Genomic DNA, 23,252 nt, shown 5'->3' on the forward strand with positions numbered 1-23,252 from the left:
GGCCAGGCATGGAAGCACACACCTTTAACATCATCAATCTTGAGGCAAAGAAAGGTGGATCTCTATGAGTCTGAAGACAGCCTGGTCTGCGTATCAAATTCCAGGCCAGTCAAGGCTGCATAGTGAGTCCTTGTCTTTTAAAACAAACGTTTTAAGTGACAAAAGAAGAAAAGAAACACTAAAACAAGCAAAAACCTGCTAAGTTGTAGACATTTCTACTCTTAGATTGCTAAAGGGGTGAGAATCAATGTGGTTTCTATAGTGACAAGCCATCCTGTTTTCATTTACTTAATTGGCCAATGCTTCATCACTAATTGAGACCCTGGGTTTAACACTCCCTTTAAGGTACGCATGGTGATGCACACCTTTAATCCCAGCCCTCACAAGGTAGAAGCAGGGGTATCTCAATGATTTCAAAACCAGCCTGGTCTACATGATGAGTTCTAGGGCAACCAGGGTTACATAGTGAGACCCTGGGTTTTGTTGTTGTTGTTTTGTTTTGTTTTTTTAATTCCCTTGAAGTGGGTAGTGAGATAACTCAGTTGGTAAACTACTTCCCACAAAACCATGGGGACCTGAGTTGAGATCTCCAACAACCACATAAAAAGCCAAGCACCATGCCATGCGCCTGCAATCCCAGTGCTGGGGAGGCAAAGTCAGAATATTTGATGCCTGCTGCCAGTCTAGCTGCATTAGTAAGCTCCATGCTCAGGGAGAAATCCTGTCTCAAAACATACAGTAGGGAGCAACTGAGCAAGACACCCTACGACAGCTTCTGCTTCCACACGCATGTACAAACACTTGCACATGCACACCAACACCCACACACAAACTTCCTTGAATATTTGGGCTTCTTCTAGAAATTGTATTATATTCCATTGGTCTGCCTACTCACATGTCAGTATCTCCCTGGTTTAAAATTCCTGGAAGAGTTAATTCCTAGTAGAGTTAATTCCTGGTAGAGTTAGGTTTCCCTAAACAACCCCTTTTTTTTCCTTCTAAAATATCTCTAATATTACTATTTCTCCATATAACTTCAGAATAACCTTTATAATTCTGAAAACTATGGCTACTTCTCCTGATTCATATCAAACTTTTTTAGGAATAACTGGCAGTCTTGATGTTGAGTCACCTTAGCTAATTAGTAGCACATCTTTCCAGTTTTACTTTGAGTTTTCTTTAGGTCTCTCAGAATTCTGAGAGAATAGCATGCGTATGCACACATGCAGGGCAAAGGTCCATGTCAGATATCTTGTCCATCACTCTCCATCTTTTTCATTTTTAGATACCATCTTTCTCACTATACCAGGAGCTCACCAATTTAGCTAGAATGGCCAGCCAGTAAGACACACACACACACACACGTACCTGGACGTTACTCAGATGCTGGGGATAGGAACTCAGGTCCTCATGCTTATGCAGCAAGTACTTTATCCACTGAGCATCTCCCCGGCCCACTAGGTAAAATCCTTAAATTTTTCTTCAGATTTACATTCTTAGCTGGACCTGGTAGTGTATATCTATAAGCCTTGATATTCAGGAGGGTAAGATTGGACAACACAATAAGATGCTGTCTTTAAAGGGGGGGGGGGATCACTTGTGAATGCAATTTTTTCCTTTATATCTTCGAAAGGAACTGCTTCTAAAGGCATACTTGATCTCGTCTCAACTATATCCACTAGGGCTCACACTCTCACACACACATGCTTTCACTCATGGTGTTTCTTCAGGACTGGGTCCTACTATGCAGCCCAGATTGCCAAACATATAATCCTCCTGCCTCTACTTCCTAAACACCGCAATAAGTGACATGCAGAAGCACAATGTGCTTTATTGTTTTCTTTTGTTACCCACAGCATTCCCAGGGATATTTCTCTAGGTCATATCATCCTTCAATAACAACACATTTCATGGTCTCCTTTGGAACTCAGTGTTGACCAACTACAAAAAGCCTCAAGATGAATGTTAAATTATAATCAGGGGAGTAAAAAGACATTCATATCTAAATGATATATGAAAGAAGACTGCTGGACTGCTGGGCTGGAGAGATGGTTCAGTGGTTAAGAGCACTGCTTGCTCTTCCAAAGGTCCTGAGTTCAATTCCCAGCAACCACATAGTGGCTCACAACCATCTGTAATGAGGTCTGGTACCCTCTTCTGGCCTGCAGGCATACATGCAGACAGAATACTGAGAATACTGTATACATAATAAATAAATAAATCTTTAAAAAAAAAAAAAAGAAAGAAGACTGCTTGCCAATTTATGAAGCTTCTATCTACTTTAATTTCATCAAATCTGAAGTCAGAACAATGATGAATTTTATCAAAATGTCCCTTAAAACAGCTATGGAAGTGATTATTACATTTGTTTGTTTCAGTCAGTTGATGCTGAGACTTAACTATTTCCGACAATTTTGAACATTCTTACTTACCTAAAATAAGCCTTATTTGATTGTATTATTAGATTTGTTTTTGTTTTTCTGAGATTGGTATGCTGACCTGGATGACCTGGAACTCCCTATGTGGATAAGACAAGTATAAAACTCACAGATTTCTGCCTTCCTCTGCCTCTCAAGCGCTGGAATCAAAGGTATGCACCACCACGCCCAGCCCTGATATTAGTTAGCATCTCAAGACTCTATAAGGTTCTCCTCATTACTGTGTTATTTAAGATTTGCCACTGACATCCAGAAACTACAGGGCCTGAAATTAAGTTCTCTGAGGTGACCAAGTCTATGCTGCCCAAGCCTGAGATCAAGTGTTCTCCTGCCTCAGTCTCCTGAATAGTTGAGACTATGTTATATATTGTGGTAAATTGCTATTTATGCTACATTTGGATCTAAGTCTCCGTTTATCTATTACTAGAATATACAACATGCTATTACAATTCCCCTGTAAAGTCTTCCTAATCTGGTGGCTTTAAGGAGCATGAACACAACTTCTTTTCTAGAAATATTTCAAATTTTGGGAATTTTGTTTATATTTATATATACATATATAAACTTATTTTTCAGAGTTTAGTAAAGTCTCTCATCCTTTTGATTCTTTGTGTTTGTTTGTTTTGGTTTTTCTTGTTTTGTTTTTCTAAGCAGAGTTCCTCTGTGTTACAGTCCTAGCTGTTCTGGAACTCACTTTGTAGATCAGGCTGGCCTCAAACTCACAGAGATCCATTTGCCTTTGTCTCCCAAGTGCTGGATTAAAGGTGTGTGCCACCAGCACCAATAACTTGCTGTATTTCTATTTGTTTTGACATAGGAATCAAAAAGGTAGTAAGTCCTAACAAAAATAATCAAGTTCTGATACCAGAACTAAGTGCCTAGTAATAGAAAGCTGACTCAAGGTCAGCCAGAAAGACCCTATTTCCTCTGGCTCTTCATTGTTGCAAACCTTTCATGTAAGGCATGGAAAGATCCATGAATCAAAGTGCACCGCCATCACCTTTCCCCACCACAGGCCTGCAGCATTCACAGCACATTTCCACACTTGATTCTAATGAACATGAGGCAGAGGTAGTAAAGATTAAATCACCACTCTGAGGAGTCAAGAGAGCAGGTTCTGAACAAGTAGCTGGTACACCTAGCCTGAGAGTTAGGGTTAACACAACAAATGAAGCCTCTAGCATCAAGGGAAATGGCTCAATGGTTAAAAACTGGCTGTTCTTCCAGAGGACCCAGGTCCAATTCCCAGCACCCAAATGGCAGCTCACAACTGTCTATCATTCCAGTTTCAGGGAATCTAACACCCACATGTAGACATGAATGCGGAGAAAACACCAATGCACGTAAAATTTTTAAAAATGTAAAAGAAACTATTATATAGTCTCTGTGAAAGACTTCCTGATGCCCTGAGCGGAACCCAGACAGACAGCTGACATGGGTCTATCACTTTCATCAAAGGACTTAGCATCCTCTGATTCAGCATATGTCATTTTTAGAGACCAATCAGTACAAACACAAGCCTGACCGCACATATCGTCCCTGCCTCCCCAGAGCAATCGATGTATCTCAGAGTCCTGCCCTCTGTCCACCAGTTCTACTTCAGGAATTACCCAAGAGGACAGTGACATGTGTGTTCAAAGATTAACAGTCACAAAAACTGGACACAAACTACAAGTCTACAATAAAGGAGCTGGTTCATTAACTCATGGTGCATTCAGACAACAGGAATCTGGATAATCAGCAAGCAATGCTTCAGAGGACTATTTATTCAGTGGATAAGAGGTCAGATACAGTAACAAGTGGGGAAAGACTGGAAATACAGATATCAAGATGATAACAGAAGCTGGAGAATGATATTATCCTCTTCTTTGAACTTTTTACTATCTTTCTAATTTTCCAACTATATATCTTTCATAATATGGGAAGAACAGTTATAAAAAAAAGAAAGCATAACTTCCTTTCTTGTCCTGTAGAGCCTTGTCAGCAGCAAGGCAGAGTAGACAGCAAATGAAGACAGCCTGGCCTTGGACCACGCAGTCCCTACCCTTCCGCATGAGTCCAGAGTATATGGGGAGCTCTATAGGGATCACAGGGCTTTGAGTCAGCTGGACCTGACTCCCACTTCCATATTGGCCCCAGAGTCTTCCAAGACCCTAACTGGCTAGTTGACAAAAGAAGAGGAGACCTCCCCATACAAGGTCACAGAAAGCTTGGTGAATGAAAGAGTACCCAGTGTCCAGCTGTGCTATGCAGAGAGGTGTGATTCTTCTCCGACCATCTGCTGTCCGTGTTTCCACTTGTTTCTTCAAAAGATTCTGGCAAAGTAGAGTCAGATAAGTGAATTCAAAAAATTCAACTAACCATGTCTATAATATCAAAAATGAAAATATTAAATATCAAAAAATAAAGCTGTTTTCTCTTTTCCCTTTATGATGAAAACACTTAGCTCTTTTAGGAAATAAATATGAACTATGTAGTACTGGCAGCTACAGAATCTATGCTACACTACAGAACTCTAGGACTGAGATATGGTGTGCATGTTGTGCTAGAAGGCCCTGGTACCCACTCTGCTCCTGAATTTGACTATTTATATTGTCATGCATATATCATGTATACTTCACTATCAGATGAAAAAATAAAGGCTTCTAGGGAAATGTATTCTAATTCTCCTTTCTAGAGTCTTGGTACAAAGAAAGTCGAGCAGCTCTCAAGCATAGGCATGTTTAGCAAGGCACGTGCTTGATTTTCAATACAGTGAAGAAGCAAGAACAGAAAGTTCCTTCTTCTAAGAGCCTTCTTCCCTGCCATCAGTACCAGATGTGACCAAACTTGGGCTGTTAAGTACATGACATCCAACAGCCATTAGATATTAGAGGTTTGAACCTGTGAGCCACACTCTTATCACATAGTGGTGTCTTGCAAACCAACTTTATTTACTCAGGATAAAAATAAGTAAATATGTCACTCTGCACCACTCTGTGAACTAGAACATATTATATAGCCCAGGCTGGGTTCAAATTTGCAGTGATCTCCTGCCCAGCATGCCAGGCTTCCATGTCGGCTTTTATCACAGCTGCCATCCTTTATGAAAGGTTTGTAACTGTGGTTCCCAACCACACAGTCCATCAGAATCCCCTGGGAGAGGTTGGTTGACCTCCACAAGCTCCTGGACATGACTTAATTTTTCAGTAAGCTCCATGTCTCTTACGCTGCTCTGCCGTATTATCCTGTTCACCAGTGAAATACAGGCTTCCAGAAGAAGGGTACTCACACAACTCTGAGGGCAAGTAATTTAATTTCTCAGCATCTACTTTCCTAGAGTGATGTTTTGCAGTTCCTGCAAAGAAAAACCTCTTCTATGGCTCCCTGGAGTAGAGACCTCTGATGAAGGTATTTCAAGCCATTATTAATGTGGATTCCAGCAGGTTATGGTTCAGTACCAGACTCACCATATACCCTCTTCACTACCACTCATGCCCCAGTCCTATCTTTGTATCCTGTCCAGACCTCATGTGCCATGTTCTATCTGTTCATTCCCTTTGCCCTGTCTCTGTGCATGTGCTAATGTCTTTAATGTCACTAGGCCACACCCTCACCTTCCTGATATCTTCCAGACTTTCCCCATTGACCACACCCGTGACTGAGGATGCTGAGCTTGTCTCCCTAGCCGTGGCATTCTTCTGGTCCAACTGCTGCTGTTGCTGTCTCCTCTGGTACTTGAGCATTTCAGGGTTCTCAATAACAGCTGTGGAAAGCTGGGCTTCAGTCATGATTGCCAGGCTCTTGCCATAGGTGGACTGGTGAATGCGGCTCTGTAGGAAGTAGGGAGAGATTTAACACATGGGTGTGAGTATTGTCATGGCCATAGTTGCCCACCATCAGGTGCACTACAGTGCTAACTCTCCTGGTTCTAAGAGAAGAATGGCCCAGGCGGCCAGTTCACCATCAGTTCCCACTCAACTGCCTGTCACTGACTAGATATATCTGTCAAAACCTCTCATCTCTCACAAGATGTTTACAGCCACCTATGCATCTACAGTTGGAAAGATAGTGAGATAGATACTGACAAGAAATCACCTTTTACATTGACTAGTGTAAAACAAATGGCAATAATACTGTCTCAACTGAAATGCAGATGCCCAAATTGGTAACTGAGATTGTTACATCACACCAAGAATCCTAAGTACGCTCACAAAACCAGCCTGCTCTCTCTGCTCTTGTGGATGCCGGCCACCATGGCAGGAGGTCCCCATGCAACTAACACTGTATCTCAAGAGCACCGGAACCTTCTGAACTCCCCCAACATGGTCCTTCTGAGCAGGATCTCCTCCCAGCCCTAGGTCCTTGTTAATCCTATGTTATAAGGAGCCAGTCAGGAAGCTCAGGAGAGGAGGGGCAGCATCCCAGAATATCATAGTAAACAGTTTTCATAAAAACATGCCGAGAAATTTTTTGATGTGCAAATGACAGTGCTGTATCTTGCCTGTCCCTAGAAAATAGAGACTAGAGTTATTGGGTATCTGGCCCATACCAGATAATGTCTAGTTAGTAGGCAGCTTTCTACAATAGGCACTTTGAGATTAATTCCAGAAGGCCCTGGGTAGTCCCAGGAAGCTTCCCCCTCTACCATCCTGTCTCTTGTCCACTCTCCCAAATCCAACCTCTGTAATCTCAAGCCAAAATTAGGCAAAGATTTTTCTAGAGTTCCTTAAACACAGGGCCACTGCCAATGACCTGGGAAATGAAAAGATACACAGGATTCTTCCATATGCTCTCAAGTGACTCTCCAAGAGGCCACTGAAGGATCCAAGCAAGGGTCCTTGATGACAGGGACAAGGCAGAATGAAGATTCGAGATCACTCAGAAACTTATTTCTTCTTTAAAAAACAACAACAACAACAACTGACAGGCTGCCCCCCATTCCAGGCATAGTGCATAAGGTAGAGCTCCACCCCAAGGGATTTAGATCTCAGTTGAGGGTGGTGGTGTCACACAGTAGATTAAGAGTAGCTTACCCCCAGCAACAGCATCACTAAGAGGATAGCTGCTGACCTGCTCTGGGCTTCCACAGAGCTCCATTCAGACAAATGGATATAATACCCCATTAACGGTTGGCAAAAGTCTGTCGGTAGAAAGAACAGTTTCTGTGTCTACAGCAGGTAAAGCAGAGCCTTTCCCAAAGCCCATACAGAAGTACAGGGAGGCCCCATGCTCTGAGGAGAGGCATAGGTGAAGAAGCCTAACTCACAGGCAGCAGGCCTAGTTCACACCTCCATCCACTCTTATACTAAGGACAGAATGGTACTGACAAGGAGCCATGCTATCTTCTTAGGCTTGGTTATCTCACTGATGAAACAGATAGACCTGCTTTATAAACATTATTTTTATAAAATAACTAGTCCTTTATTATGGCATCTAGGAAGAAAATGGTTGCAGAGAAGAAACTGAAAGAAGAAAGAAGGAAAAAATACAAACTAGGAAAAAAGAGGGCATAAGTCAAACACAGTGTTAAGAAGCAATAACAAACAGATCTGTGGAATCACTGGCTTATTCCAGTTCCTACTTTTCAATAACTAGATTTGGTCTCTAGGTGAAAAGAATGTCTTTGCAATTTTTCTACCAAGTTTTCAACTTTATCTCTTTTTTTAAACATTAAAAAAAAAAGTGGTTCTCCATTGGTAGGCCTCAAGAATACATAAATCAATAAGCATAGGGTTCAGCGGGCAGAGCGTTTGTTCATGTGTGAGGCCCTGGGTTCAATCCCCACTATCTATAAGCCTCAGTTTGCAGATGTTTGTTCTGCTTTGTTAATTTATTCATTTTAAACCAGCCTCACTGTGTAGCCCAGGCTGGCCCTGAACTCTCTTCAGTCTCTTTGGAATTAAAGATGCATCCACTTCACCCAGCAATTGTATGTGGTTTAAAGGAGATGCAAAGCCCATATTTGGCCCAGAGCTTGGCATAGATGCTAAGAATAACCAGTACTAACTGGTCACATAACTGCTGCTGTGCCAGCATAAAACAATAGGATGACATAAACAAGAATCCCACGGAAGTGACTTAAACTCTCTCCCAGAATGAAAGCCTCTTTATGGATACTGTCTATCTCAGCTTAGGCAGAGATACCCAGTTTATTCTTTGTTCTAATACTTGTTTCTGACTTATTATTAATCCAATTTTTTCAAAAAAGATTACATAGTGTATAAAAAGCAAACATGTTAGAATACTTAATGTATCTGTCTTCCATAAGAAGAGAACCCAATTAAAAAGGCCTCAGAGTTACTGTGGCAGCTCATAGTCCACAAACCTACCTTTTCCTCCTCACTCAGGGGGTCTCCAAGTTCATCCTGGGAGAAATCAAGGAATGCCACAGAGCCGTCCATGGAACATACCAGGATACCCAACCCGTTCAGAGTCCTGAAAGAAACAGCTGTCAGCACTAGGAGGGACAATGAGCCTGAGATGGCCATCCACACCACATGACTGGACCATCGGGATGCTCAGAGAATACTCTAATGAATGTTAGAACCCTAAGGCTCCCTTCTGCGGCCTGAGCTTAAGGGCAGGCAAAAAGGGCAACAATCAAGCTTTTTGGTGCCCTTTAGGGCTAGGAACCAGCAAAGAAATGCTTACCAAGTTTTCCAAACATTTCAATTCCTGTTTTATAACTTTGAGAAGCATATTGGCTATAAACCTGCGGGAATCCTAGTTTGTCCAAGCAGCATTTCCCCATGACAAACCCTACGGGTGGTGATCCTCTCCCAGCAGCAGGACAGAGCTGCTGCGCTGAGAACAGTGCAAACAGAACCCTGGGGTCTGCACTGCCAAGCGCAGGTGAACAAGCCACCTGGCATTTATCTACCCAAGAGGTCTCATGCTGTAGTATCCAAGGCGTGTAGTCATAATCCATCTTACCAGGAAATGTCCATGATGGATTTGTCAAACAGCTCATGGATGACAACCAGAGGCCGTTTCAAACACGTGAGCTATGAGGAGAAAAAGTCAAAATTAATGAAATCACTGAGAACCAGCTCGCACACTCAGCTAAACCATCTTTATGTGTTAGAAGCTTCAGTCACTTCCACTAACATACATGGCGTACTCAGCTCAATCCAAACACCACTGCCAAAACCCCAAGCTGGGGAAACCAAGGCCTACACCAGAAATTTACACACTAGAGACGCTACAGTCTGTCAAGGGGACAGCTTTGTACATTCATTCAGAAACAGCAAAAAGCAGAGGATCTACAGAGCAGGATGAGATGATCTCAGAAAGAACCCAGCTCACCTTCTCTGGGTACTAAGCTCTGGTTCACATTCCCCAAGGTTCCCGTAAACAGCTACATAAATCATCCAGGCTGTGTGTCAGATAGTTCACAAACACACCAATATAAATTGTTATTAGTACAAACATAGAACTTAATGAGGGGCTTGAGAGATGGCTTAGTAAGAGTCAAGAGCTTTCTGCTCTTCCAAAGAACCTGAGTTCAGTTCTAGCACCCACACCATAAAGGTTTACGACCACCTTTAACTCCAGCTCCAGGAGATCCAACAGCTTCCGGCCATGGTACACATGTGCACATGTATTCAAACATGTACACATATAAGCAAGTGTGTATGTGCACGCACATGCACACACAAATACACAGGAAAAATGGGGGAAGGGATCTGGAGAAATGGCTCAGTGGTTTAAGCAAATTAATGTCTTACATTGCATACAGCTCATTTCTCATCATGGGAACTAACAAGTATAATTTCAGTTCCAAGAGATGGACACCTTCTTCTGGCCTTCACAGGCAACCAAGCACACACATGGTATACATACATACATTATTCAAAAAACTCATGCATATAAAATAAAAATAAATAAATCTTTTTTAAAAAACTGATGAACTTGTAAATATTTTAGTATTCAAAATAAAGCATATGTCTGTGGATATCTTTATATTCCATACCATGAATATGTAAGTGAATATCCTGTGAAATCTTTTGCAGGTGATTATATAATATTCAGTAGGTGGGCTCACTAGTTAGCCATTCTAACATTATAACCAGCACCAGTGCCTGACTACTCTGAACACAGGCCCATACCCAAGTCCCGAGGATCTGATAAGAATACATTTGTTCGGGCTGGAGAGATGGCTCAATGGTTAAGAGCACTGCCTGCTCTTCCCAGAGGTCCTGAGTTCATTTCCCAGCAACCATATGGGGGCTCACAATCACCCATAATGAGATCTGGTGCCCTCTTCTGGTCTGCAGGCAGACATGCAAGCAGAATACTTTGTACATAATAAATAAATAAAATCTTTAAAAAAAAAAAAAGAATACATTTGTTCATCTGAGGATGGATGGATTCTCTTGTGCCATGGCAGGTTGGGAGAGGCTGACCTACTCATCCTCGCACCTGCAGCCTGTTGTGTGGGCAAGGAGGAGATACAGCCACCTGAGAGTGGAAGGGAAAACTGAATCTGAGCTACCTGGATCTACCATAATTCTACTTCCAGAAAACAACAACTGTTTCCATTTCCCATGAAAATATGGAGCACGTATACGTACCTGACTGTAGAAGCCTATCAGACCTAAGCCATTCCCTTTATGGTCTGAGAGAGGGGGACACCAGAAGAGCATGCCAAGAACTGCTCACTGTGAGCAAAGATCCATTGTGGGTGTAAAGTGAATGCTACCTGGGTCTCTTCAGTTGCATATTTCTCTGAACAAATTGTAATGCATGTAGCCAGAGGGTAACTTCCAAATACATAACTTCTTCTTTTGAAGAAACAGTTTTAATTTTTTTGAATTTGTATGTGGGGGAGGGCCTTCAGTGTGCTGGCATGCACATAGTGGTTATGACCACAGTCCACAGTAAATGTGGAATTGTCTCAGGACACAGAATATTAGCCTCTGGTGATAAGGAATTTAACCTTTCAAAGCCCTAACTTGGAAAACTGACACAGTTCACTCTCAACCCATTACTGAATATATGCTAAGCATCTGCACAATGGACCACACTAGGTCCAAAGAGGCTTAAGAGAGCACTTTCCTCCAAGTGCTACTGCTATTTGCTACTGTTTAGCAAGGAGAACAAGATCTACAGTCTCAACCAAACGGACAAGTAAATGGAGGTACTAACTAATTACATAAAGAAGTCAATACTGGCAGGCCAGGATGTCAGGAAGAGCTCAAGGCCAACCTGGGCCTCACAAAAAGACCCCATCTCAACTAAAACAACCTTAATATCTGTCCACAGGAAAACACATGAATAGTTCATGCTATGATCATACAACTAAATCTTATACAATAATAAGAAAAACTATTATTAAATATAACACATATGAATTTCAAAACCCACTATGCTAAATGAAAGAAGGAACCAAACAAACAAGCAAAGTATACACTGAGCAACTGCATTTACATTAAGTCCAAGAACAGGCCAAACTCATTCACTTGGATGTCTTATTAGTGCCTTACTAAAGGCAGAGACAGGAAGTATTCAAGGTGGTAGTGATACCAGAATATATAAAAATTCATTTAACTGTATCTTTCAGGTGCAGACACTCATGTTACATGTAGACAAAAAGAACGTCTTAGAAGAAAGCAAATACCACATCCAGTTATGACACTGACAGCTGAAGGAAATCTAGACAGAGGAAGGGTGACTTCTGGCCAGGCCCAGACCCAGTCTCAGTGCTTCTTTCTAAACAGAGAGCATGCATGTTTCTGAAAAGGAGCTGACCCAGGTATAGGTGAGGAATACACTGAGCAACATCAAAAACAGTGAGTCTCTTTCCTTAAAGTCCTCCAGACTAACCATCTTCTCAGTCCACAACCTTGTCCTGCAACCAGAGCTCAGGCACTTACCCAGACAGAGAGTGAGCGGTCCTTGCTGCCAACAGCACAGCAGCAGTATGGGCAGCTGGGCTTTGTAGAACTCCCATTCTTCTGCTTCTTTTTGAAAATTTTTGGGTTGAATTTCTAAAGTCAAACAACCAAGGCTAAAATAAATAATCAAGTACGAAGATATCCCTACACTTAAGGTACGGGGTAGTTTTTGTCAACTTGACACAAACTAAACTCTTCTGGGAAGGAATCTCTACTGAGGAATTGTCTTCATTAGACTGGGTATGTCTGTGGGGCATTTTCTTGATTAATGATTGATGTGGAGGACCCAATACTCTGTGGGCAGTGCCACCTCTGGGCAGGTGGTCCTGGATTGCATAAAAAAAAAAAAAAAAAAGTTGAGCAAGCCAGAGAAAGCAACCCAGGAAGCAGAATCCTCTGTGGTTCCTGCCCTGACTTCCCCCAATGATGGACTATAATCAGGACATGCAATCCAAATAAATCCTGTCCTGCCCAAGCTGTTTTAGGTTGTAGTATTATTAGAGCAGCAGAAAGCTAACTAGAACACCAAACATAATACACACCAAATTCCCAGCCCACAGATAGGAGTACGTCACAGAGACCCCCAAGTTTGGCACTGAGCATGTATAATTTCATCTTGAAAGCTACAACAAGGTATTTTGCTGATGATGCAAATGAAAGCTCAAGGTCAGAAAATAAACACAAAGAATGGTAAAATGAATATTTGAAGTCAGGACTACCAAACACTCTATTTATGAAGCCTGCAGATCGGTCAAGGGAATAAGAACTACTGGAACCGACTTCAATTCATCTTCACCTGGAAAAGTCAGCCTTGGACCTGAGACACCGACACCATGGCCTGCTCACTGCAACCCACCCACCCCCGCCTTTTTTTTTTTTTTTTTTTTTTTTTTTTTTTTTTATGAGTGTTTGGCATGTATGCTGGTGCACCACAACTTGCAGTGCCTGTGGAGGCCAGGAGAGGGTGTCAGACCACTGGAACTAGAGTTACAGATGGCTGTGCGCTACCACATAGATATTAGGAACAGAACTCATTCATGGCTAGAGCCATGTCTCTAGCCTCTCAAGCCTCTCACTGTATCTTTTAAGGGAGGACTGGCAGGAGGTTCTCTTAATTCCTTCTACCCTAGCTGTATTTATCTGACTGACAGACAATGACCTCCTTAACTGCTTGTTAGCCTGGAGAGCTGATGCCTTAAGAAAGACTGGGAACACAAAATAAGTGTGGTGCCACTTCATGGATTAAGAGAGTAGAGCTCTTCGAATTGTAAAGGGTGGCTCCTGGGAGTCTGGTATCATATGGCAGGACAGATACTGGACAAGATGATGTGTGTGCTCTGGATCTGACTTTCTTAACCACTGATTAGACTATATGGTCTTGCAAAGTTTTGTGGGCCCTGGTAAGGCAAGTACCATGTTCTTACAGAGCTGCTGAGGACCATAAGAAAGTAACACAAAACCATTGGACTAAACATGAATCAGTAATTTCAAATATTTACCAAGGAGGCCCTAGTCTCAAACAAAATACAACATGGACTCCCAACACAAAACAAATGTAAAGCCGGGCGGTGGTGGCGCACGCCTTTAATCCCAGCACTCGGGAGGCAGAGGCAGGCGGATCTCTGTGAGTTCGAGACCAGCCTGGTCTACAAGAGCTAGTTCCAGGACAGGAACCAAAAAGCTACAGAGAAACCCTGTCTCGAAAAAAACAAAAAAAACAAAAACAAACAAAAACAAAAAAAACAAATGTAAAAAGCTGTATTTTATTTTATTCTTAAAAAAATTTAAGGTACAATATATTATACTTATTTATAATCAATTTAAAAAACATTTAATCAAGGGAGAAGTGTTGGTACACACCTTTAGTCCCAGCTCTCAAGAGGGAAAGGCAGGTGGGTATCGTTGAATTCAAGGCCAGACTGGTCTACAAAGTGAATTCCAAAACAGTCAGGTCTACATAGAAAACCGTGTGTGTGTGTGTGTGTGTGTGTGTGTGTGTGTGTGTGTGTTGGGGGACAGCAACAACAACAAAAACAGAATCCATGTAATCAAGAGCCCATTGTGATCAAGTTCTGGATGATTCGTCACTGGTATCAAACTAATCAACAATCTCTTTTATTTGGTTACTCTACATTAAAACAAACAAAAACAAAAACAAAAAAGAATCCATGTTCTAAGAGGTTATTTGTAACTCCTTAATAGTCTGTCTTGGGCACTCTCAAGACATTCTAATTAGAGTCACCCAGTGTGGAGGATATTCTCTCAAGCATAAAGATGAGCAATGGCTCTCTGCATAGATAGGCTTAACTATAACTCAGTGATAGAGCACTTGCCTAACCTGCACAAAGACCAGTGCTCCAACACCATAAAACAACAAAGACTGGATGCACACACCAGTACTCTCAGCATAGGCAGTCAACTACATATCTACTACTGCATAAGAAGCAGCACACCATTTCAAGAGTGCCCAAAATGCACTTTGTTCACAGGAACTGGTTAAAGGAGCACCTACGGGCAGACCTAAAAAAGGCTAATGCTGAACTACAATATTCCTAAGATTGATCCAGAAGAAATCCGTCATTTTAGACTTTGGCAAATATAAAACAATCCTACATACATCTCCCATCTTATAAAAATAGTCATAAATATTCAAACATGATTAAAATGAAAGATGCACCATAATGCACTGCCTCCTAGGGCCCATCACTCAATCTACATGAGACAGTAGTAGAGAAACTCCTTGTGGAAGATGGCACTCCCTGAGCTCAGAAGGCACATGCAGGTCACTGCGGTAGACAGCTCAGGGTGGTACTAAGATTTCTGAGGTGAGAGACACTCACCACAACAGTCACAGCTTTCCGGTGCCCCACGAAGTCCATGTTGGTCTTCCAGCCCTCTCGTTCGATGATCTGAGCAGTGGGGCCAGAGTTATTCATGGCATGGGCAGATACCAGGTAATGGCCATCAGGTGACCAACTAAGCCGGAGTACATGGGTTGTTCCTCCACACTGTAAAAAAAAAATCTGAGCTTAAAAGAAGCTCAAGAAAAACTCTGGTCTCAAGGATAAAGTGTGTGACTTACAGATGTATGTTCATGGGATACACACCTAACTTCTGCCTTGATACTTATTGCCCGTGGGAAAGACAAGAATACTCCCACAAAAGACATAAACTAGGTCCAAAGTCAAAGTCAAGATCAGCCTGTATCAGCCTTCAAGACCAGGGTCCCAGAGTAGCAGAGCAGAACCCAGTGAGTGGGAGTACATCCTTACCCCTCTGTGCAGGACGGCTGCAGCAGAGGCTACATAGCACTGCCAGACCTCCTACAGCAAGCCAGTCTAGGATTCCAGCTCACAGACACCCATGGCTGGCAGTCAAGACATCTAGAAATTCTAAGTGTGAGAGCCACATGCACTACACCAGGCAGCTGTGAACAAGGAAGGTGAAATATGATCTTACTCCTAGACCTAGTCCACCAGCTGATGTTGGTTCAGAGGGAGCTAAATATATGATTTTATGTTTCTTACTGCAACTAACCATGGTCAGTAAACAAACAATTATCTCTGCAAATATTCACTCCTGTGTCCCATGCTTTATGAAGCCTTCTCTGACATAAGTTCCTTACCTAGGCTATCACTGTAGTCTGGACACTATCTTCACCACATGCACAATTCACATGAATGTCTGTCTTTCCCATGGGCAATAAGCATCAAGAGGAGAGACAACATCACAATCCAATTGTATTTGCCTATTGACAGTATTGCTTTACATACAAAAGATACTTAATGTCTAATGAATTACAGTCATCTTTAACTCAGATTCCACATGAAATCAGAATGCAAACAGACAGCAGAATACTACAGAAGCTACTGCAGTCCAATCTCCCTCCACACTGTACAAACTGTATTCTTCCCAACAAAGAGGTCAGCTGGCCTACAGAGGGAATATCAACAAACAAAGCAAAATCACAACCAATAACCTACCAAGAAAGCCTCCTCTGCATGGCCATTCCATAAGGTGACTCATGCAAATTCCCCAAGATAAGAAAGAGTTTCACATCATTTTGAATGGGGTAACCCAGACCCAGAAAGACAATTATCACATGTACTCATTCATAAGTGGTTTTTAAACATAAAGCAAAGAAAACCAGCTACAAATCACAATCCCAGAGAGCCTAGACAACAATGAGGACCCTAAGAGAGACATACATGGATCTAATCTACATGGGAAGTAGAAAAAGACAAGATCTCCTAAGTAAATTGGGAGCACAGGGACCTTGGGGGAGAGTTGATGGGGGAAGGAGAGAGGCAGGGAGGGGAGCAGAGAAAAATGTAGAGCTCAATAAAAATAAAATTTAAAAAAAAGAAAGGGTTTCACTCATCAATCAGGCACACAATAGTACAAGAGCAGCTGTAAGGTTCTCTTTAGCTTTAAAATCTATCAATAGTCTAACAAAACACAAAATAGCCCCAAGAATTAACCAATGGGATCAAAAGGCTTCTTATACAGCAAAAGAAACTATCAGCATAGCAAAAAGACAGCCTACAGAATGAAAGAAAATCTTTGCCGTCTATTATTCAAACAGTATATTAATATCTAGGATATATAAAGAATGTTAAAGGGCTGCTGGGAGAAGAGGAGCCATTTTCCTTCAGGACTATAGTCACTGGTAAGTTTCCCAGGAGCCAGTAAATAACCCAACAGCCATGTTTATACAAACAACCCAAATTAAACTCAAAGTTCTATTTAAAAAAAAAAAAAAGACATGAAAATAAAGAAAAAGGAAGATAGAAAGAAGGATTCCAGAGGGAGCAGATGGGAGACAAGTGAGTAAAGTGAGTATGGTCAAAACATACATGAGTAGAAAGATAACTTTAAAAAAAAATTTTTTTAAAGGAACAACAAAAACTAAATACCAAAAAAAGAAAAAGCTTAAACTGCCAACCAATAAATGGGTTAATAAAATATCTCAAAAGAACACTTTTATATATACATTTAAAAGTGTTTGCTATCCTTAGCCATGTGGGAAATGCAAATTAAAACTACTTTGAGATTCCACCTCACCCTATTCAGAATGTCTATCATCAATGACAGAGGCAGTAACAAATGCTGATAAGTTGTAGGGGAAAGGAACCTTTATTTAGTGCTGAGAGGGGTGCAAGTAGTGCAGCCATTATAGAGATCAGTACAGTGCTGTCTCAAAAAATTAAAAACTGTAACACTGAATGATCCAGCTTTATCACTCCTGGACGTTACCCAACGGCAGAGATGCCTGCACATCCATGTTTATTGCTGCATTACATGCTACCCAGATGTCCATGAACAAGGGAATGAATAATGAAAATATGGTATACTTACAAAGAGAAACTTCATTCAGCTGTTCAGAAGTCAGATTCTGAAACTTGCAGAAAAAATTGATAGATCTGGATATTAAGCAAGGTAATCTAGACTCAGACAAATATTGCATGTTCTCTTAGACATGGATCGTAGCTTGGGAGGAAAGAGTGTGTGAATGCGTGCATGTGTGTGAATATAGGTCATGAAACTAGAAATGGGACAAGATGGGAAAAAGAGCAGTTACAAAAGTGGAACATTCAACAAAACACAAAACATGGAAGCAGAAAGGAAGCTACCAGAAGTAAAGGACGCAAAAAAGGGTATGGGAATCAAGAAAGAGACAAGAGAAAGATCAACAATAAATTATGTTTGAAAATGCCATAATGAAACCTAAAAGATTGTATACTAATTAAAAATATAATAAAATATTTTTAATTTCAAAGCTGGCCACTGAGCACTTTTTTAAAAAGGAAAGATTTTTATAACCAAACGCATAAAACTGAATTCAGACTCCTAGACTGTATGCACCCATTTAGCCTAAACCATGGCTAGTCCCTCTCATGAAGTATAGCAGAGGCTGAGGCCAAGCTCTAGACTATCCCCAGTTACCTCATCAAAGGGCTTGGTGATGCTGGTCTCTAGCTGCCAGTCTAGCGTTCTCCATACCTTCAAGCTTCGATCATCAGCTTGAGAGGCAATGTATTTACCAACAGGGTCCCAAGTCAACCCTTTCACCAAGCCCGAATGACCTCTCAGAGTTGCAAGAATTTCTGTGAAGCAAAAAAAAAAAAAAAAAAAAAAAAGGATGAAGATAAGAAGATAAAATGAGGTGTTATCTATAAGAAAAACAACACTATATAGAAAACATTAGTTGTGATGGCCCATGGAATGGACTTGAGGGGACTTGAGTAGTCTATCTTGACCAATCCCCACCCCTAAATGCAAGCAGAATAGCCCCATATTTCACCTCCACAAAAGCAAACTGAAGGCCAGAATAAGCTAACACGTGGGTAGGTCACACATGCCCCAAAGAAACAGCAATGAGGGTACAGGCTGGAGCCATAGTTGCCAATTCTGACTCCATATCTTATCTGCAGCAGGCACAGATATTTATAACCTGGAAGTCCCTTGGGTAATTTTGATGTGAGCCTCCTTGACAGCCCCCAGAAGCAGCAGGCCTATAGGTTCAAGGGACATCTTTTAAGTGAGTTTTCTGGAAGCCAGTGCTAAAGACACAATGTGCCCCAAGAGTACCTCATTCAGATCTGTAGTCAATGCTAGACCACTCTACAACTATTCCTCTTAAAGCCAAAACAAGTGTAGCCATACATACTGGTAGTAGCTTCCAGAAGAAATTAAAATTATTTCAATCTACTCACGATGATATATTTATCACGTGATAAAAATGAGCTCTAGAACCATGATATGTAATTCTGGCTGCCTGGCTCTCCCTTTGTAGACCAGGTTGGCCTCGAACTCAGAGATCCACCTAAATGCTGAAATTAAAGACGTGCACCACATGCCCAGCTATGACAAATATTTTACTAGTTATAAATTATAAAACTACAAATTGCACAATGTCTCACAATTTGAAATACAAGAAACAAGAAAAGCTCCCCTCTTGCAAAACTGAGTTTGTGGTAGCTCCTATCTGCTGGATGGTTTCACAGAGATGGTTTCACTGAGCTGATGTAGAAATTACACTCAGCATGTGTGGAGTGCCAGCAATCTCTCAATGCCAACTGTCCACATGCTACCTTAATGAACTCTGAAACACTCAAGCTACTACTCAGTTTTTCTTTAGCATCAATCTCTTTTTAAACATTGAACAAATATAGTTGATAAGGAAAAGCAAAACTGGCTGACAAAACACACAAATCCTTGACCATTTAACTTTCTGTAATCAAGATTAAAAAGACAAACAATCCATTCCCCACCCTGCTCCACAAGCAGACAGGCATTACTGTTGGCTACAGCCGTTTTCTGCTGTTAACCAGTAGAGAGGAACCACAGACAGACCTGGGAACTTCACGGCATTCCAAATGACGACGGTGTTATCCACGCTGCATGAGGCTAGCCAGGCATCATGGGGAGACCATGCTACATCCATCACATCTGGAAGAAGACAGGGTGCTATGGTAAGATCTCTTACACTTTCACCAAAAACCAGCAGTCTTTTCTGTAAGCCGGTCAACTAACTCTGGGATTTTCATGCATGGGGACACTTAGCCTGAGACAAGAACAACTTTTTCTTGGGGGGGGGGGAGGGGGCAATCTGGAAAAAAATCCTACTTAACATTTTTCAGTGGGCATTGAATTTCATGTACTAAATTGAGGACACAGCTCTGGGGAGAACTTCTAGGTCATGTGGCTTCAAGTCCATGTGGAACCTGACATTTCCTGCTCCTGTGGCCTCAAAGCTGCTCTTTGGCTTGCTAACTTGCTTCTAGAGTCATAGCTGGCCTTCTCCAGGACCTTCTCAACACAAGATGCGACAGCATGCTGTACAACACAATCAAATCAAGAGCATATGACTATGTGAATGTCACGGAGGCCTATCCCACTACTAATCTATAGGAATACCCTTTTCCTACTGAGCCCCAACAGAACCAAGTGACAGTTGGTTCTCACTTTCCTTCCTTCCCTTCTGGTTTGCTGAGATAAGGTCTCACATAGCTCAGGCTGGCCTAGATACACAGGCAAAGATGCATGCCCTCGACTTCCTCATCACTCTGCATCCGCCTCCCAAGGCTGGATTATGAGCAGGAACTTCATGTTCAGCTTAGTTAGTAACACTTATCTGTGACTCAGTTTTCTTAACCTGCAAGATAATGATTGTTTTTAATCCTACCTTCCTAAGAATATTGTGAGGATGTGAAAAGCTGCAGTTGAACAGTACCAGGTACTTCAAAACACTGACAACGGCCAGCAGTGTCGATGCCAATGACATTCTTATCTTGTCCTACTATAAAGAATGTGGTCTCACATAGTTTTCTGACACCAATGCCTGGTAAAGTTAATTGCCACCTAATCCTTTCCATGCAGAAACTGTTTTAAGATAGGAGAAAAATATTCAAAAGTTTCTACTGCAATTTTTTCCTAGCCTTTTTAATCTTCAGTGACAGCCCGAGGGACTTCCCTTATTGCACTGTATTTGACAGGCCACAATTCATATATACCAGCATGTTTCATTTCATACTCTACCTAGGACATCTTCACAGCTGCCTTTGTTTTACTCTATAGTCTACATACTATAGTACATATATAGTCTTCATTACTATAAAATAATGTATAATAGTACATAGTCTTCTTTACTATAAATAGACCTAAGTCAATACTGAACACTGTTTTGCTATATGTAATTTTACTATGTTAAAGTTAAAACCTTCCTTTTTTATTTAAACAGAAAAGGGGAAATGATGTGGGAAGTCCTTCTGTACATGTGTTGCTTTTATTGGTTAATGAAGAAACTGTCTTGGCCTGTGATAGAGCAGGGTAGAGCTCGGCAGGGAAAACTAAATTGAATGCTGGGAGAAAGAAGGTGGGGTTGTGAGATGCCATAGAGCCGCCAGAGGGGAAAGACGCAAGCTGCCAGTTGGAACCTTGTCAGTAGGCCACGAACCTCGTGGTAAAATATAAAATAATGAAAATGGGTTGATTCTAGATAAAAGAGCTAGCTAGCAATATGCTTAAGTTATTAGTCAAGCAGTGATTTATATAATATAGTTTCTGTGTGATTATTTCATGGTCTGGGCAGCTGGGAACGAACAAGCAGCTTCCGTCAATACCTTTACATGTCTATACACATCTATTTCAAAATTTCTCATCAGCAATGAAGAGTGTGATCATTTTTCCTTCTAACTTATTAGGTTACCGTTTTTAAATATAAGCCTTAATTAGATTACTGTTTTATGATTGTCAACTGGGAAATCATTCTGAGAAGTGGATGTTAACATAACTGAATTCAGTGTCTACTTGATGAAGAAAACAAGATCTTAGAGTTCTATAGGAGTAGATACATAAGCTCCAGTGTTTCTCTATAATGCTGAGTCTACAGCAGAAAAGATGTTAGGAGCCAGGCATGGTAGTATACCCCCTTAACTCCGGTATTCAGGAGGCAGAGGCTGGCAGATATCCAAGTTCAAAGACAGTCTGGTCTACATACATATTTGATGTGGTCAAACGGAACCCAGAAAATAGATACGATTTCCTTAGCAACTTCTAGACTGTCACATATTATCCACCAGCATCATTTATTCAGTTCCCATACTGTAGGATCTTAATAAAGTAGTCTGTCACTATCCATCATACTTTCTTCTATTTCTGCTCATCTTGAAAAATATCCCCTTGGGCCGGGCGATGGTGGCGCATGCCTTTAATCCCAGCACTCGGGAGGCAGAGGCAGGCGGATCTCTGTGAGTTCGAGACCAGCCTGGTCTACAGAGCTAGTTCCAGGACAGGCTCCAAAGCCACAGAGAAACCCTGTCTCGAAAAACCAAAAAAAGAAAAAAGAAAAATATCCCCTTGGCTAGAGAGCTGATGAATACTCACTTATATCTTCTGGCTTAATTATCTAGTGTTTATCTCCTATCTATTTGGGTATATGTTATATTTATTGAGGCTCTACATTAACTTCATAAAGTGTTCAATGGTTCCTATAGGACATGTGAAGAGAATTCATTCCCTTTTGAAAAGTGATGAGTCCCTGTGATAACACAAAGTTCTTCAATACAGTGTAGCCTCGTCAACGTTGATTTAGCCAAAGCTTACAATGTGTCAGCTGCTGATACTGTAAATGTTCTCAGCTGTATCATATTTATCCACTGGCCAATCTGACATCTGTGTCTGGCTTCTCAGAGAATCTACACCTGTAATAATTTTCTCTGAAGTCCTTATGATGGAATGTCTAGTCACTATTCCCACTATTCTACTAATTCCAAGAGGATGATTCTTCCCACACACAAGGCACTAGCTTGTTTAAACTCCTCTGATCCCTTGGTTTCTACCACAGTCAAACCCACAGTCATGCCAAGAACCCTTCCAAGACAGATTACTCAAATACCCTTGATTTTGATTCCAAGCTTCCAATACCATCTCATTCTCAACTCTTAACAGCAGTTCAGGTTGCCACCCAAGAACACATTCCCTCTACCAGTTTACCCTGCCTTTACCTGTTTTCACTGGTTCCCAACAAGTCAGCCTAGTTCAATCCAGCTCTCTTCTGTCTTTCTTGAGCACTTCCAACAGGCTTTAACCCAATGCCACCAACAAAACTGCCAAAACCACAATGGCTTCCCTGTTGTTAATTCCAAATCAATCCTCACTTTATCTCAGTAAACAGTTTGCTTAATTGTTACGCGCTCTCTCTCGCTCTCTCTCTTTCACTCACACACACACACACACACACACACCACTTTTTTAAATAGGTCAAATCATGTTTATTTGCAGATTATTCTATATATGAGATTTTAAATTCTTTACCAGTAAATTCTTAGATCTGATTACTTTCAGCAAAATGGCAGGGTATACAAAACTAAACATCCCACATCAGGAGTCTTCTTATATAACAATAGCAAACATGGTAAGAAATCTGAAAAAC

General features: G+C 41.3%; 1 protein-coding gene across 3 annotated transcripts in view; it reads right to left on the reverse strand.

Moving 5' to 3' along the window:
• Window positions 1–23,252, reverse strand: part of LOC130871573 (protein HIRA) — a 107,672-nt gene that overhangs the window by 50,564 nt on the left and 33,856 nt on the right. For all 3 annotated transcript variants that reach the window (XM_057765044.1, XM_057765046.1, XM_057765045.1), the window contains 8 exons: window positions 19,673–19,768; window positions 18,263–18,423; window positions 15,157–15,324; window positions 12,296–12,409; window positions 9,354–9,424; window positions 8,750–8,855; window positions 6,035–6,250; window positions 4,668–4,753 (listed from right to left, as the gene is read on the reverse strand). In XM_057765044.1, coding sequence (XP_057621027.1) covers window positions 4,668–4,753; window positions 6,035–6,250; window positions 8,750–8,855; window positions 9,354–9,424; window positions 12,296–12,409; window positions 15,157–15,324; window positions 18,263–18,423; window positions 19,673–19,768 — 1,018 coding nt within the window. The remainder of the gene's footprint in view (window positions 1–4,667; window positions 4,754–6,034; window positions 6,251–8,749; window positions 8,856–9,353; window positions 9,425–12,295; window positions 12,410–15,156; window positions 15,325–18,262; window positions 18,424–19,672; window positions 19,769–23,252) is intronic.

This window comes from Chionomys nivalis, chromosome 3, assembly GCF_950005125.1.
Source record: "Chionomys nivalis chromosome 3, mChiNiv1.1, whole genome shotgun sequence".
NCBI lineage: Eukaryota > Metazoa > Chordata > Mammalia > Rodentia > Cricetidae > Chionomys > Chionomys nivalis.